This window comes from Budorcas taxicolor, chromosome 11 (assembly GCF_023091745.1).
Source record: "Budorcas taxicolor isolate Tak-1 chromosome 11, Takin1.1, whole genome shotgun sequence".
In the NCBI taxonomy this organism is placed as follows: Eukaryota; Metazoa; Chordata; class Mammalia; order Artiodactyla; family Bovidae; genus Budorcas; species Budorcas taxicolor.
Genome location: NC_068920.1, coordinates 61339844 through 61357482, shown reverse-complemented (window position 1 = coordinate 61357482; position 17639 = coordinate 61339844). Strand labels below are relative to the sequence as shown.

At 48.4% G+C, this 17639-nt stretch overlaps 1 protein-coding gene across 1 annotated transcript in view; it reads left to right on the top strand.

The window, feature by feature from the left end:
- The window catches only part of ACOXL (acyl-CoA oxidase like), a 356241-nt gene that overhangs the window by 54806 nt on the left and 283796 nt on the right, over nt 1-17639 (top strand). Inside the window, exons 6-9 of the mRNA XM_052647950.1 lie at nt 4898-5012; nt 5449-5535; nt 7402-7474; nt 12852-12984. Coding sequence (XP_052503910.1) covers nt 4898-5012; nt 5449-5535; nt 7402-7474; nt 12852-12984 — 408 coding nt within the window. The remainder of the gene's footprint in view (nt 1-4897; nt 5013-5448; nt 5536-7401; nt 7475-12851; nt 12985-17639) is intronic.

Below are 17639 nucleotides of genomic sequence, written 5' to 3'. Positions count from 1 at the left end.
AACTTTTCTTCCAAGGAGTAAGCATCTTTTAATTTCATGGCTGCAATCACCATCTGCAGTGATTTTGGAGCCCCAAAAAATAAAGTCTGACACTGTTTCTGCTGTTTGTCCATCTATTTGCCATGAAGTGATGGGACCAGATGCCATGATCTTCATTTTCTGAATGGTGAGCTTTAAGCCAGCTTTTTCACTCTCCTCTTTCACTTTCATCAAGAGGCTTTTTAGTTCCTCTTCACTTTCTGCCATAAGGGTGGTGTCATCTGCATATCTGAGGTTATTGATATTTCTCCCAGTAATCTTGATTCCAGCTTGTGCTTCTTCCAGCCCAGCGTTTCTCTTGATGTACTCTGCATATAAGTTAAATAAGCAGGGTGACAATATATAGCCTTGACGTACTCCTTTTCCTATTTGGAACCAGTCTGTTCCATGTCCAGTTCTAAAGGTTGCTTCCTGACCTGCATATAGTTTTCTCAAGAGGCAGGTCAGGTGGTCTGGTATTCCCATCTCTTTCAGAATTTTCCACAGTTTATTGTTATCCACACAGTCAAAGGCTTTGGCATAGTCAACAAAGCAGAAATAGATGTTTTTCTGGAACTCTCTTGCTTTTTCCATGATCCAGTGGATGTTGGCAATTTGATCTCTGATTCCTCTGCCTTTTCTAAAACCAGCTTGAACATCTGGAAGTTCACGGTTCACGTATTGTTGAAGTCTGGCTTAGAGAATTTTGAGCAGTACTTTACTAGCGTGTGAGATGAGTGCAATTGTGCAGTAGTTTGAGCATTCTTTGGCAGTAAGACCTTCTAAATTGATAGCTCTCTATGAGTGGGTCACAGCAAAAATCCTGTTCTGTAAATCTTGCCCCCCATCTCTTTAGCTCCTACTTCCTGTCCTCAAATAAAGAAAGCAACGATCTACTCATTTCATTCTCCTTTCTAGTTTCTTGTTTGATATTGGGTGTTCCTAAAAACCAGAAAGGGATAAATACATTTTGCAGTTTTTCTAGAAATGTGTGTGTGAATGAGTGTACAAGCTTGTGTGGCCATAAGCTATGAATGTGGCCATGTGCTGTGGGTGTGGCCATGTACCATGGGTGTGGCCATGTGCTGTGGGTGTGGCCATAAGCTATGAATGTGGCCATGTACTGTGGGTGTGGCCATGTGCTATGGGTGTGGCCATAAGCTCTGAATGTGGCTATGTGCTGTGGGTGTGGCCAGAAGCTATGAATGTGGCCATGTGCTGTGGGTGTGGCCACGTGCTGTGGGTGTTGTCATGTGCTGTGGGTGTGGCCATGTGCTGTGGGTGTGGCCATGTGCTGTGGGTGTTGTCATGTGCTGTGGGTGTGGCCATGTGCTGTGGGTGTGGCCATGTGCTGTGGGTGTGGCCGTTTGCCTGTGCATGTGGTGACTCAGCCTTTTCTTCATTGTGGCTGTTGTCCTTTGGAATCTGGAGTTCTGTTCCTAGGCTTTTCTGACCCCAGGACGCTAGCTGGAGGCGGTCAACGTTCAGAATGACGGATGCAGGTGAGGGTTGTGTGAGAGGATGTCCTGCCTTGTCTCCTGCCCCAGTGCTAGTTCTTTGCAGTAGCTGGTGATGTCTAAGGTCACAATAAGGGCCAGAATAAGGACTGTCGCCTATTGAGTGCTTGCTCTGTGCCAGGCTCTGCCTCAAGTTCTCTCTGTATAGTATACTACCACAGTCATCTGCTCCCCAGGTGGGGCTAGTGGTAAAGAACTTGTCTGCCAATGCAGGAGACATAAGAAACGTGGGTTTGAGCCCTGGGTTGGGAAGATCCCCTGGAGGAGGGCATGGCAACCCACTCCAGTATTCTTGCCTGGAGAATCCCCATGGACTCGCCTGACAGGACTATGATCCATAGGGTCGAAAAGAGTTGTATATGACTAAAGCGGTTTAGCACTCATGCACATTCTCTTACAGCGGCAGTCCCATAGATGTAATGGTTAAGCTACTGTGTGTGTGCTAGGCACCAAGCCAAGCACTCTGCCGTGCAACATTGTGTTAAATGTTCTATAATCTTATAGGAACATATTTTTGTCCTTATTTTTCAGGTGGAGAAACTATGGCTATGAAGTTAACAAGTGAATCTCAGGTTCAAGGAGATTGCCCTTAAGAGTTTAGCTTTACTGTCAGAGATGGCACGCACATTGACCAAACATCATGGGGTTCTGCCTGCCCTAGGTTTTTCTCCCAAAACTGTAGTATTGAGGTCACCTTGCTGTCCTTTAAGGGAAAAGAAATCCAGCCACAATTCTTATTTATTTGTTTTCTTCTTATAATTATTATTTTTTTTGCACAAAAATGATTTCCCTGTGTTGGTCTTGTTTTCCCGAAACAGCCAGCATAAATTATTCAGCTACCTGGTGTGCTTCGGCAGCTGCTGCTCTCTGCAGGGGAGTTGCAAAGTTGAAATCGTAATGATGAGAAGACTCTGGTGAACTTGCTGCCTCCCGTGGGAGTGAGGGAGGGAATAAGCCTATCATAGGCTCAGGCCAGTGAGGGCTGGCTTAGCTGAGAATGGCTTTCCCCTCCATTGGTTTCTGTGTTTTCCCCTTCATTTCCCTTTTCAAATGTTAGAGCATATCAAATGAGCTCTCTCTCCCTCTGGAGCAGTTTTAAATCTCTTCCATCTTTTTGTTATTCATTCCTGTGGGTTAGCTGTTTTATTTTTATTTTTGGATGGTAGGTTGAGTAGCGGCATGGAGGGTTTTGAGGTAAGAGAGAGTTACACTTTATGCAAAATCACAAAAATAAATGAGGCTTTAAGAGCTCTCTGGCCAAAGCCATCTCTATGAGTGTTTACAGGACTGTTTTGTCAGTCTTCAACGACTAATTATAATGGGAACCAACACACATGGTGTGCGTTATTTAGATCCAGCTTTAAACGCCAGCGCTTTGGCTGAGGCATACTTTCCCAATCAAATGTTTTTGCCAGAAGTGACAAAACTCCTTTCCCAGAGAGGATCAAATGTTGATGGGGACGAATGGCCTCCTGTCTCCTCCCCACACAACCAGATCGTTTCTCTGCTACTTCCCTTCCCACCCGTGGGGTGCTATTTAATGCATCCCCTCACCACGTGTTGTTTGTTACTGCACCCACCAGCCTCATAAAAACTCCTTTCTTTAAAAAGTTCCAGGCTGGCCCGATAAGACAAGGGCAGCAGCCTCCAGAGACTTAAAAATGATCAGCTCATCCATTTATGTTTCTGAAAAGCCCTTGCCTATGTTAAAAGTTTCCCTGTGTGCACGTGTCAGAGAATGTTTTCTTGGGCTCCAAGACTGTATTTCTTGGCCAGAGGGAAAGTAGAGTCCATATACTTGAAATTCTGAAATCCGAGATGATCTTTACATGATCAATAGCTTGTTGGTTTGGTTCAGCCACATCTTTGATAATTGTCAGCTTCGATTAAATTTGAGGTTCTGTTTTTTTGCCACCACGCCCCGCCCCAGCTTCCCCTTTCCTTCCCCCCACTCCCTGGATTCTTTGACCTGTTCCAGGTGCCCAGTATCCAGAGTTGGCAGTTGTGGTCTCTCTCCTTAACAAGAGGCTGAAGGGTATCCCAGGTAGCAAGCCGCACGAGAGAGGACCAAGAAGGGAAGAGAGGTGTTTCCATGGTGAGCCTGTTCTGGTTCCTGGAGAGGAGGAAAAAGGAGGCAGAGTTTTGAGCAGAGACTGAAAACAAAAAGCTAATTATTTTCCCCCTGCTTTTTCCTGACCAGTGTTAACTTCAGACTGTTTTGAGCTAGAATCCTTGGTCATATTTTGGAGACAAGATAGATGGTGTGTTCTAAGATTCATTCCCTTATAAGATGGAGAATTGTTGACACACGCTTTTAAGGGCTTATTCAGATGAGCTTTAGGGAAACTTTCATTATCATATTCATTGATCAAGAAAATGGAGAGAGATTTTGAAACAGTTATCCCAAGGCTTAAATGAGATATTTCTTTTTATAAAAATCAGAATTGTCTGGGATGAGATTCTAAGCAATGGTGGGACTAGGTTACAGTTGTTCATTAGTCTTGTTTGTGTTCAGGTGTACACATTTAAGGGCTTCCCAGGTGGCACTAGTGGTAAAGAGGGAGGAGACATGAGGGACGTGGGTTCAGTGCCTGGGTGGGGAGGATGCCCTGGTGGAGGGCATGGGGACCCACTCCAGTATCCTGGCCTGGAGAATCCCATGGACAGAGGAGACTGGCGGGCTAAGTCCATAGGGTTGCAAAGAGGTGGACATGACTGAAGTGACTTAGCACCAGTGCACCTACACGTTTAACCTTTGGTTAGATAGTTGCTTTTCAAACAATGGACTCACACCTTAGATGCAGGAATGTCTGAGGCCCAGGAATCAGTGGAGGACCTGAGGAACCATGTCATTGGTCCAGGAGGGACAATGTCCAGTAGACAAAACGAAATACACAGACATGGACTCATAGAACTGGGCCCCAGATCGTTGGGTACTCTATCGTTTCTTATGAAACCTGCAGGTGGAGTGTTTGGGAGCGAGGGCTGTGGTGAGAACTGAATACAGATCATCAGGGCTCTTAGGGGGTTGGGTGCTGGATTATTTAAAAGTCAAAACCTCAGTGTGGAGTAGCCTAGAGAGAAAGAAGCTCACTGAAGAAGGATTCATACGTTTAAGCCACAGGCTCGGACGAATGCGATATGTGCCAGTCCAACCTTACAAAGAAGAGCGGCCAGCAAGAAGGGAAGGAACGTGAGGGTGAACTAAACGACTTTGGGTCATCTACGCCTTTTCTGTGAGGTCGCCTAAGTGGGCGCAGCTATGCAACGTGAACCTGTTTCACGGTGTTCATTGCACTGAGCCCAGGGGTTGAAAAGAATCATAAGGAAGAAAACTCTGTTGCTTTGGTATTTCTGTGCAGGAATTTGTCATTGACACACCATGTAAAAATGCTGAGAAGATGTACATTGGAAATGCGATGTACGGGAATTACGCAGCAGTCTTTGCCCAGCTCATCATAAACGGAAGATCTCAAGGTTTGTCACCAACACAGAAGCCTAGGCTGTTTTTCTTTATTAGTACTATTCTCCCATGAGTGCTTTACACAGAATCCTTCTCCTTCCAAAGGGGTGTTTTTATCTTGTAAAAAATTCACAGTGGAACTTTCCCCTGTCAGTCCAGTGGTTAAGACTCTGCGCTTCCACTGCAGATCGGGTACTAAGATCCCACATGCAGTGTGGCACAGCTACATAGGAAACTGAGTTATTTGTCTTTTAAAAAATTGAGCACTTGGCCTCCTAAATAAACGTGATGAGACAATTCATCATTACATTCAACAATATACACTATATGGGCAGTGCACAGTCATACAACAGAATGAATTTCAGAATCAACATAATTGCACACTGGAAATTAGGAAAGCCTTGCTCATACCTTTAGAGACTTTAGTAAGTGTCTTTCCACCGTCCTTAGGGCCCCACTGCTTCATCGTTCCTGTCCGAGATGAAAATGGAAGCTTGTACCCAGGAGTGACGGTTGTTGATATGATGCATAAAGAAGGTGAGTTCGCAGGTGGACCTTCTTGCACCCTCCTCTGCGCTTTCGCCTCCTCCCCACCCGACCCTGCCAGCTGTCGGTGTTCAGTCTCTAAGTCAAGTTCGACTCTCTGTGACCCCGTGAACTGTAGCACGCCAGGCTTCCCTGTCCTTCACTGTCTCCTGCAGTTTACTCACACTCATGCCCATTGAATTGGTGATGCCATCCAACTATCTCATCCTCTATCACCCCCTTCTCCACCTGCCCTCAATCTTTCCCAGCACAGCATCTTTTCCAAAGAATCAGCGCTTCCCATCAGGTGGTCAAAGTACTGTAGCTTTAGCTTCAGCATCAGTCCTTTCAGTGAATATTCAGGGTTGATTTCCTTTAGGATTGACTGTTTTGATCTCCTTGCTGTCCAAGAGACTCTCAAGAATCTTCTCAAGCACTTCAGTTCAAAAGCATCAGTTTTTCAGCACTTAGCCATCTTTATGGTCCAACTTTGACATCTGTTCATGACTACTGGAAAAGCTATAGCTTTGACTCTACAGGGACCTTTGTTGGCAAAGTGATGTCTCTACTTTTTAATATACTGTCTAGATTTATCATAGCTTTTCTTCCAAGGAGCTAGCATCTTTTAATTTCATGGCTGCATCACTGTCTACAGTGATTTTGGAGCCCCAGAAAATAAAATCTGTCACTGTTTCCACTTTTCCCCAACTGAGTCTAGCCTAACTCATCAAAGCCGTGAAGGCAGAAGAGACTAGTCTTGAAGGGGCCACTCTACCCACCTGCTGCTGACCCTCTGGCCATTTGCCAGTGTCTTTTAGGCCTTTGCAGCAATGGCACCTCACTCCAGTACTCTTGCCTGGAAAATCCCATGGATGGAGGAGCCTGGTAGGCTGCAGTCCATGAGGTTGCTAGGAGTCAGACACGACTGAGCGACTTCACTTTGACTTTTCACTTTCATGCATTGGAGAAGGCAATGGCAACCCACTCCAGTATTCTTGCCTGGAGAATCCCAGGGACAGGGGAGCCTGGCTGGTTTCTGTCTATGGGGTTGCACAGAGTTGGACATGACTGAAGCGACTCAGCAGCAGCAGTAGCATTGCAAATTCATCCTGTGTTCTGAGGAGGAAGCATTGGGAAGGAGGAGAAATTGAGTTTGGGGTCACTGGCGGGGCTGAATGAGCTTTGCTGCTTCTGTATATTCAGTCAGATATTCTCTCAGCTGCCTAGAATATTCCCCTCTCCAGCCTCAGCAACTGCCCAGGCAGACAGCTGTGGCCCCAGCTGAGCCCTAGAAGGTCCAGCACTTCCTCCTCCGTGCTCATTAATGAGGAGGCAGCTGGAGAGACAGGCACCGCACTGCGTGGAAACAAGCAGACAGCATCTTCACCCCAGATAAGAAAGCAGCCACGATTCTGGAAGTGAAAGAAGGGCTTTGCGTTTCAGTGATGTCCAACCCAGAAAGTGGCAGTGATGGTCTGTTTTTAAAACTGTCTTGGTGTATATTTTTTTAGAAATGTGTTTATATATTTGGCTGCAGCAGGTCTTAGTTACAGCATGTGGGATCTTTTGACTGTAGCATACAAATTCCACTTGAGCAAACTGTAGGAGACAGTGGAGGACAGGGAAGCCTGGTGTGCTGCAGCCCATGGGGTCGCAAAGAGCCGGACACAACTTCATGACCGAACAGCACCAGCAACGTGCAAACCCTCAGCTGTGGCATGCCGGGTCTGGTTCTCGGGCTGGGGATCAGACCCGGGCCTCCTGCACTGGGAATGCAGACTCAGCCACTGCACCACCAGGGAAGTCCCATGGGGCAGTGTTTCTGATGCTCATAAGCCTGTCCCACCTGCAGCTCCATTTCCTGTCTGTTCTCTCTAGGTCTGCATGGTGTGGATAACGGGATTCTGAGATTTGACAATGTTCGGATACCGAGGGAGAACCTGCTGGATAAGTGAGTAGCTGCCTCCTTAACTCAGACTTGCTGCAGCTGTGAGCTCTCTGCCTCCCAGGCCTGGTTCCTAGGTCTCATGGGCTTTACGTCCAGCTGTCTCCTTATAACCACTTTCACAGTTTTACTAATCAGGAAAGGTGGATAAACAAATAAAAGAAAATTTAAAATTATCCCCAATGTTATCACCTTTGTTGTTGTTGTTTAGTCGCTAAGTTGTGTCCAACTCTTTGCAGCCCCGTGGACTACAGGGCGCCAGGTTTCACCCTCCTTCACTATCTCTGAGAGTTTGCGCAAACTCATGTCCATTGAGTCAATGATGCCATCCAACCATCTCATCCTCTGTCGTCCCCTTTTCCTCCTGTCCTCAGTCTTTCCCAGCATCAGGGTCTTTTCCAATGAGTCAGCTCTTCGCATCAGGTGGCCAAAGTATTGGAGCTTCAGCTTCAGTATCCGTCCTTCCAGTGAATATTCAGAGTTGATTTTCTTTAGGATGGACTGGTTTGATCGTCTAGCCACAATGTTTATTACACTTTTCTGTTCAACATTTTAGACTTTTCTCTGAGTAGATATTAAAGAGAGAGAGAGATGTTTGATTTTTACTGAATGAGATCCACTTAGAAATTCTCTTTTTTACAACTTGTGGTTTCTGTTTCACAAAATATGTCCAAAGTTTCTATGCAACAATAAAAACACATAGAAAATGTTAGTTGCTCAGTTGTGTCTGATTCTTTGAGACCCCCATAGACTGTAGCCTGTCAGGCTCCTCTGTCCATGGAATTCTCCAGGCAAGGATACTGGAGTGGGTTGCCATTTGCTTCTTCAGGGGATCTTCCTGACCCAGGGGTTGAACCTAGGTCTCCTGCATTGTGGACAGATTCTTTACTATCTGAGCCACCAGGGAAGCCTGAAATACACATAGGCATTACCATTTTTAATATTGCCATCATAAGCTGTTAAATAAATTATCTGTAAGTTATATAATCAGTCCCTTATTGTTGGGTATTTAGGTTATTTTCCTTAATTTTTTTTTTTTTTGGTTATCATAAAACAGTGTTATTGCCTCCTTTGTGGATGTCAGGAGATAAGGTACCCTCTTTCAGCTTTGGAGGCTATTATAACTAGTACTGTGGAAAATTCTGAAAGAGATGGGAATACCAGACCACCTGACCTGCCTCTTGAGAAACCTATATACAAGTCAGGAAGCAACAGTTAGAACTGGACATGGAACAGCAGACTGGTTCCAAATAGGAAAAGGAGTACATCAAGGCTATATATTGTCATCCTGCTTATTTAACTTCTATGCAGAGTACATCATGAGAAATGCTGGGCTGGAAGAAGCACAAGCTGGAATCAAGATTGCTGGGAGAAATATCAATAACCTCAGATATGCAGATGATGCCACCCTTATGGCAGAAAGTGAAGAAAAACTAAAGGGCCTCTTGATGAAAGTGAAAGAGGAGAGTGAAAACGTTGGCTTAAAGCTCAACATTCAGAAAACGAAGATCATGGCATCTGGTCCCATTACTTCATGGCAAATAGATGGGGAAGCAGTGGAAACAGTGTCAGACATTTTTTGGGGCTCCAAAATCACTGCAGATGGTGACTGCAGCCATGAAATTAAAAGACACTTACTCCTTGGAAGGAAAGTTATGGCCAACCTAGACAGCATATTCAAAAGCAGAAACATTACTTTGTCAACAAAGGTCCATCTAGTCAAGGCTATGGTTTTCCAGTGGTCGTGTATGGATGTGAGAGTTGGACTATAAAGAAAGTTTAGCACCAAAGAATTGATGCTTTTGAACTGTGGTGTTGGAGAAAACTCTTGAGAGTCCCTTGGACTGCAAGAAGATCCAACCAGTCCATCCTAAAGGAGATCAGTCCTGGGTGTCCATTGGAGGGACTGATGTTGAAACTGAAACTCTAATACTTTGGCCACCTGATGCAAAGAGCTGACTCATTGGAAAAGACCCTGATGCTGGGAAAGATTGAGGGCAGGAGGAGAAGAGGACGACAGAGGATGAGATGGTTGGATGGCATCACCAACTCAATAGACGTGAGTTAGGGTAAACTCCAGGAGCTGGTGATGGACAGGGAGGTCTGGCATGCTATGGTTCATGGGGTCGCAAAGAGTTGGACATGACTGAGTGACTGAACTGAACTGATTGGGTGAATAATGTCATAGGTTGTTGTTGTTTAGTTGCTAAGTTGTATCCAGCTCTTTTGCAACCCCATGAACTGTAGCCTGTCAGGATCCTCTGTCTGTGGGATTTTCCACACAAGAATACTGGAGTGGGTTGCCATTTCCTTCTCCAGGGCATCTTCTTGACCCAGGGATTGAACTCACATCTCCTGCTTGGCAGGCAGATTTTTTTACCGCTGAGCCACCAGGGAAGCCCACTGTCACAAGTGTTTAGTGTCAGTTCCCAGCATCCCTCAGTGAGATCAAGGTGCCTTCCAGTGAGGTGAATGCACTTCCACAGGTACATTCCAGGTGCGGAGCCCAGGCGTTCACAATGCTGAATGCAGCCTAAGAGACACCAATCACTTTTACTTTTCTCAGCATCTTTCCATGCATCCAATAAAAATGCTGAACTACAGTGATATTTAAATCTGTGTAAAGGCAAGCCATCAGTCTTGCTCCCTGCTTTCCTATAGATTTTCCTTGAACATTTTACTCTTTTCCGTTGCCTTCAAGTTCTTGCCAGCAAATAAATAAAATAATGGGCAAAACAAACTTAAGATGAACCAAATTCTGTTTGTTAACTTTTTTCCCCTTGTGAATTGGTAGGAAAATAAAATCGAAACAGGGATTTCCCTTGTATCTCAGACAGTAAAGAATCTGCCTGCAACACAGATGACCCGATTCAATCCCTGGGTGAAGAGTATACCCTGGAGGAGGAAATGGCAACCCACTCCAGTACTCCTGCCTGGAGAATCCCAGGGACAGAGGAGCCTGGCGGGACACAGTCCCTGGGGTCGCAAAGAGATGGGCACGACTGAGTGACTAAGCACACGCACAAAATGTAAACAGCAGGCGCATGTTGTAGGTATCCTAGTAGGTGATGAAGCCCCCAGGCCTCCTCAGAAACAACCAGTGCCCATGCCAGCAGGTCTGGGGACCAGCAGCCTTCCCTGCTCGTTTCCTGTCCCTTACCAGCATCGCTTGACTCTCAGAGACGGGGAAGAGGGAAGAGAAGCTGTAGATGTGCCCTGTCTCTCACCCAAATGGGATCTTAGTGGATTGGACAGTCCTCTATCAGAGCTTCAACCAACTGGTTTAGCATTTATCCAATGCAGATTAGAAAGTCAGATTCAATCAGAAAGAAAAACGATAGAGGGCTCCAAGGTCTGTAGAAGGTATGAGAGTGTATAGAACATTCTTTGATACGATTTGATTGAAAGCTACTCCATTGGTATAGCCCCCCAAATACTACGAAACAGCAGAGGCAACACACTTGGGGGTGTTGGTTTGTCACTTGATCAAAAATGGGTTTGTAAATGGATGTACAGATTCAGTGAAATCCTTATCAAAATTTCAGCTGCCTTTTTTTGAAGGAATTGAGAAGCTGATCCTAAAATTCAGATGGAAATGCAAGACACTCAGAGTAGCCGAAATACTCCTGATAATGAAAGACAAAGTGGGAGGACTCAGCTTCCTGATCTGAACAATTGCTACAGACCTACAGTTACTAGGTCGCTGTGGTATGGGCATAAGGCTAGACGTATGGAGAATGGAAGAGAATAGAGGATCTAGAGATGAATTCTAGTATTTACGGTCGGTTGATATTCAGCAAGGGTGACAAGATAATTTAATGGGGAAAGAAAGGTCTTCTCAACAAATGGTGCTAGAACATCTGGATATCCACATGCAAATATATGAACTTGGACTTTTACCACATATGATGTACAAAAATTAACAGAAGATGGATCACAGCTCTAAATATAAGAGCTAATGCTATAAAACTCATAGGAGAAAACACAGGCGTAAATCTTTGTGACCTTGTGTAGGCAATGATTTATGAGATGTGACCGCAAAAGCACAGAGCACCAAAGCAAAAATAGATAACCTGGCCTTCATCCAAATTTGAAAACCTTCTGCAGCAAAGGGTGGTATGAAGAAAGTGAAAAGACATCCACAGAATGGGAGAAAATATATAAGAATCATGTATAAGAACCTAATATCCAGACTATAAAAGGAACCATATTACAGCTCAAGTGTAAAAAGACAAATGACCCAACAAAAAAATGGGCAAAAATGGGAACAGACATTTATCCAAAGAAGATACAGAAGATGGCTAATAAGTACATGTAACGATGTTCAATATCAACGTCAGTAAGGAAATGCCAATTAAAAACCCACAGTGAAGTACCAGTTTGTACTCACTTCACGGCTATAATAAAAGAGACAGATGATAACAAGTGTTGGCAAAGATTTAGAGAAATTTGAGCCCTCATGTGTTGCTGGGGGGGATGTAAACTGGTGGTGTCAATTGGGAAAAGAGCTTGTCAGCTCTTCAGAAGTTTAAAGTCAGACTTCCCGGTAGCCCAGTGGTAAAGAATCCGGCTGCCGATTCCGGGGACACGGGTTCGATCCTCGGTCCGGGAAGATCCCACCTGCCACGGGGCAGCGGAGCCCATGTACCACAGCTACTGAGCCCTCGGCCTCGGCCCTGTGCTGTGCAACCGGGGAAGCCCCTGCAGAGAGGTGTGTGCACCGCAGCCGGAGAGGGGCCCCACCCGCCGCAGCTGGAGGAGGCCTGCATGCAGCAGTGAGGACCCAGCGCGAGGGGCACACTGTGTGCGACACTGCTTACGCGAAACGTCCGGAGTTAGATCCAGAGAGTTTGGAAATAGGTGAATAGCAGCCAGGCCCGAAAGGGTAGGGAATGTGGGGTGTGAGTGCTAATGGCTTGGGGTTTGTTTTGGAGTGATGAAGTGTTTAGGAACCGGATAGTAGTCATGGTTGTACAACTTTGTGAATATACTAAAGACCGTTGAACAGTTTAAAAGGATGACATTTATGGTGTATTGATTTATATCTCAACAACAGAATTGTGGATTGACTACCAGGCTCCAGAGTTGGGTTGATGGTGGCAGTCCTCATGCCTTTCTTTGTCTGGGGCCACCACTGAGTCGCAGAATGGTAGTGGCAGGATGTCGGCTCTTACTTTCCGTGACTTGGCCTCTCTCAGCATCTCCTGGGGAGGCACTTGTCCTGCCCCCTATTCTGCTGTCTTGGGAGGGAGGTTCCAGGATGGGGAGCCCTGTGTGACTTCCCTGTGTGTGCCTGTGGGAGCCACCTGCCTTCATTTCCAGGCACGATGTCCTCCTCCTACGCTCACCCCACCTCTCTTTTCCACTCCCCGCCCCACTGCAGGTTCGGTTCCGTGGCTCCAGATGGCCAGTACCACTCCCCCATTAAGGACAAGAGTGCGAGATTCAATGCGATGCTGGCGGCGCTGACCCCTTCTAGACTCGCTGTGACTTTCCAAGCCATGGGCTCTATGAAGGTAACTGACTAGTTTCTCTCAGTGTCTGCTCTCCACATGATCCAGAGCTGGGTAACAATGTCAGGAGCTGAGCTTCTTGAGCCACAGTGGGTGCAAGGTGGCTTGGGTTGCTGGTTAAATGCTGGTGTGTGCCAGTAAGCTCTACACAGAGAGCTTTCTGCAGCCTTTTCACCATCCCTCTACATCTGCGTGTGTGCTGTGGATTACATGCACACATGTAATTAAAACCCCACAGTGGGTAGAGCCCGGTCCTTACAGCAACAGGCCACTAAAGGTGGGCGCCTGGAGAACAGGTCCTTCGGAAGGAGCACATCTTCTGGAAAAGCAGCTAAGAGCTGACTAGTGGATAACAGCCTGCGTGTCGTGGCTGAGTCCATCGGGGAGTGTTGAGTGCGCCCGTCTGTTTGGCATGTGACCCTCACTGTCACAGGCAGGACCATGAGGTCAGACCTCCAGGACCCAGTGCCACCCCCGCTTTCCCCACCCCTGCTCCACTCTGACTTGGAAACAGCAGCCAGGAGAGAGCGCTCCACAAGCTGCCTCCTCTTCAGAGTGCAGCACTGCCTGCTCTCTGGTTCCTTCCCATTTCTTTCCTCTCTTAGGCTCCACTGAGCAGGGGGAAGCTGGACAGAGCATTGAGATACCAGTGAATATCCACGTGTGGCTGGAACTCGGCTTCTCCACTGAGAAGGGATAAGTTCCGTTCACTTGACCCCAGGCCTGGCGTCAGGAATAGCAGGAAAACCTTCCCTTCCTCCCTTCTGCTGGATCTGTGTGGCTCACAAGCCCGCCTGCCCATGCTCTGCCCCCGTGGTGCTCTTCCCCTCCATGGGTGCAGCTGTGATATCAGTCCTGAGCTGGTGACTGCCGGCCTGCTTGTGGGTGCTGCTTCTATGCTTATTCTCGCTGGCTGTTTAAAGTGGGTGAGGTGCGTGTTTAGTTCTGAAGACCCAGGTCTGGAGTGGCCCGGCAGGTCTCAGCCGAACCAGCTGAGTTGGTGAGGCTCCAGGAGAAACTCAGGGTGTGGGCCCAGGAGTGACTCCAAGGTGCAGGTCCAGCAGCAAAGCGCAGAGGGAAAATTGGGCTGGCCAAGAAGTTCACTCTGTACGATGTTACACAAATACCTGAAAGGCCCTTTGGCCAACCCGGTACCTCTCCTGGTGGGCCAGCGGCAAAGAATCAGCTTGCGCGTGCAGGAGACGTGAGTTGGATCCCTGCTCCGGAAAGCTCCCACATGCCTCGGGAACCAAGCCCGGTGCCACAATGATCGAGCCTGCGCTCTAGAGCCTGGGAGCTATGGCTGCTGAAGCCCCTGCGCCCGGAGCCTGTGCCCCGCACCGAGAGGAGCCGCTGCAGGGAGAGGCTCTCGCACCACAGCTGGAGAGGAGCCGCCAGTCACTGCAGCGAGAGAAAGCCTGCACATAGCAACAAAGAGCCAGTGCTGTCAGATACAAATAAATAAATACTTCTCCCGCGTCTGGGATAGACACCGTTTCAGCCACTTCTCAGACTCCAGAAGGCAAAAGCTGAGAAAGCAGATGCACCTAGAATTGCACTGTAGAGAAGACGGGGCAGAAGTCTGCTCGGGGCTCCCTGGTGCTGTGACGGCCGCTGTGGCTGCACGAGAGCTCCTCGATCGCAGTAGCCTCTGGGCCCCTTGGAGGGGCGTGCTGCTGAATATTAAAGCCACACACTGGCTCGTGGCTGTAAAGGTGCTCTGGAAGCCCCGTGCTGGAGCCGGCGATGCCGTGGGAAGGATGTCTGTACTGCCAGGGGCCGGTCAGCTCACCCAGGCCAGTGTGGACTCCCAGGGTGGCTGGCATAGGGTGGTGGAGATGGGGCACTGGAGGGGTGCTTTTGGGAGAGAATCAACTTAAAAATTTTTTAAATTAATTTTGATGTATTTATTATTTTTGACTGCACTGGGTCTTTGTTGCTGCATATAGGCTTTCTCTAGTTTCAATGTATGGGGTTTTCATTGCGGTGGCTTCTCTTGTTTCTGAGCATCGGCTCTAGGCGAGCAGGCGTCAGCCGTTGCAGTGCTTGGGCTCAGCAGTGGCCTGAGTAGGCTCCTTGGCTCCAGCGCGCTGGCTGGGAAGATCCCACATGCGACGGAGTGGTGGGGCACGGGCTTAGCTGCTCCTTGGCCTGCGGGATCTTCCCAGACCAGGGGTCGAAGCTGAGTCTCTTGTATTGGCAGGTGGATTCTTAACCTCTGAGCCACCAGGGAAGTCCTGGTAGCCCGCTTTAAGCCTCACTTTCTCCATCTGTAAAATGGGCCTTCTGACCATAGTGCAGCCTGAGTGAGGACGTGTGAGTTATGTGGCGCAGCGGTGATGAGCGGGCACCTGCTCTGTGCGGGAGGCAGGTTTTCCAGGTGAACGGAGGCCTGTTGCAGAGCTGGATGGGCTCCGCCCTAAGGGGTCCAGATGCTGCCGGTGTGTTGTCCCTGACGGACCCGGGCCATTGTGATCTCATCGCGGGCCTCTTGGATGAGAATGGCCTTGCCTCTCTTGGCAGCTCCTCCTCCCTCACGGCTCAGCCACGGGGCAGATGCTATCTCAGGGGAAACCTCAGACGGTCCTGCTTGCCCTGCACTTGCTGATGAGTAGAGAATGGGCCACTTTCTTCGATGCTCATTCCACCTGCGTTAGAAAACTGTCACCACAGCTCCCTGTTTGCTCGAGGCCGGGCTTGCCTGCTGCTTTAAAACTCTGCCCAGGTGTCTTGTTCCCCCTCCCGTGGTGTCTCTCATTTTCGTCACATTTCTCAGTCCTTTCGGATCTTCTCTTAAAGACTTGCTGCAATAGCCATGCTGTCATTTGTGCCCCCAGATGCCATGTCCGATTAAATTATTAGCAGGGACTAGAGGAAAGGAGGCTAAGACATTTGGCAGGGATTGGGGAGGGCACATGGATTGAATTCTGCAGCTGAGGTAGAGGGGGATGCTGGGGAACCTTTGCTGAAGGAGGAAGGAGTCTAGGGAAAGTCACTGTGAGTTGGGAGGCAGAGGAGGAGTGAGAAACACACGTGAGATCGAGCTCAGAGTTTTGGGTTGAGTTTGCAGGGAAGTAGTATTTTAGCATTTTAGGATGAGGTGGTTGGATAGCATCCCTCATGCGATGGGCATGAACTTGGGCAAACTCTGGGCGAGGGACAGGGAAGCCTGTTGTGCTGCAGTCTGTGGGGCTGTGAATAGTCAGTCTTGGCAACAACAACAATATTTTAGCATAAGACAAGCTGGTCCCCACGTTCAGAAGAGTCTCCCTCATCCTTTAAGTAGGTGTTACTCCGCAGCTGGGGCCCACCCTCAGGGTTCCTGGTGCTGCAGCACCGGATGGGGCCAGAGAATCTGCCTTTCCACCAAGGCCCCAGGTGATGCTGCGGTGACTGGTCCAGAGCCACACTTAAGAGAGTGGCTGCCCAGAACAGACGGGTGTTGGAACCTCTCTGGTGGTCCAGTGGCTAGGTCTCTGAGCTCCCAGTGCAGGGGACTGGGTTTGATCTCTGGTCGGGGAACTAGATCTCACATGACTAAGAGTTCGCATGCTGCAGTGGAGAGCAAAGATCCCACATGCCGTAGCTAGGACCTGGCACAGCCAAATAAACAAAAAGCAATGCCCCCCAAACCCCTTGCTTCCTATAAGCCATGCCTACGATACATGCTTCACAGGGCTTAACTCATTTCTCCTCAAACAACTCTGAGAGGGCTCCAGCCATATCCTCATGTTACATATGGGGAAACTGAGGAGGTAAAGGAATCTGTCTGAGGTGGGCATCCACTACGCTGCCTTTGATTGTGGTGGTTCTTGTTCAGGGAGTTGCTGTCGTTTAGTCTGCTAGTCACGTCCAGCTTTTTGCAGCCTCATGGACGTAGCCCACTGGGCTCCGCTGTCCCTGGGGTTTCCCAGGCAGGAATGCTGGAGTGGGCTGCCGTGTCCTTCTCCAGGGGGTCTTCTGGCCCCGGGACTGAACATGCGTCTCCTGCCTGGTCTCCTTTGGCCTGTATCACGGGGCCACCAGGGAAGCCTTTTCAAGAGCCCCTCTCCTCTACTGATGGGAGTCTGGGACCCTGTGTCCTCGAATGACCTTTCCAAGACCTTCTGATGGTTCATGGGGGATTGCAACAGCAAAGAGGAGGAGGCTGGGGGCCGCTGAGTCTCCTGGGACGGAAGCAGCTGTTGATCCACGAGGGTGAGGTGGTGCCGTCACTTGGGTGAGCATGAGGCAGAGCAGGCTTTGGGCTCCTGCTGCTCTCTGGTCTGGTCTTGGGGTGTTCACTCCCCCCAGGTTCTGATGTCTGTGCTCAGTTGTGTCCAACTCTCTGTGACCCCATGGACTGCAGCCCACCAGGCTCCTCTGTCCATGGGGATACTCCAGGCAAGAATACCGGAGTGAGGTGCCATGTCCTCCTCCAGGGGAATCTTCCCAACCCAGGGATTGAAGCCAGGTCTCCCACATTGCAGGCAGATTCTTTACCGTCTGAGCCACCAGGGAAGCCCAAGAATACTGGAATGGGTAGCCTATCCTTCTCCAGGTTATCTTTCCAACCCAGGAATTGAACTGGGGTCTCCTGCATTGCAGGTGGATTCTTTAGCAGCTGAGCTACCAGGGAAGCCATCCCCAGAAATATCCCCGACATCAGGGTTCTCTTC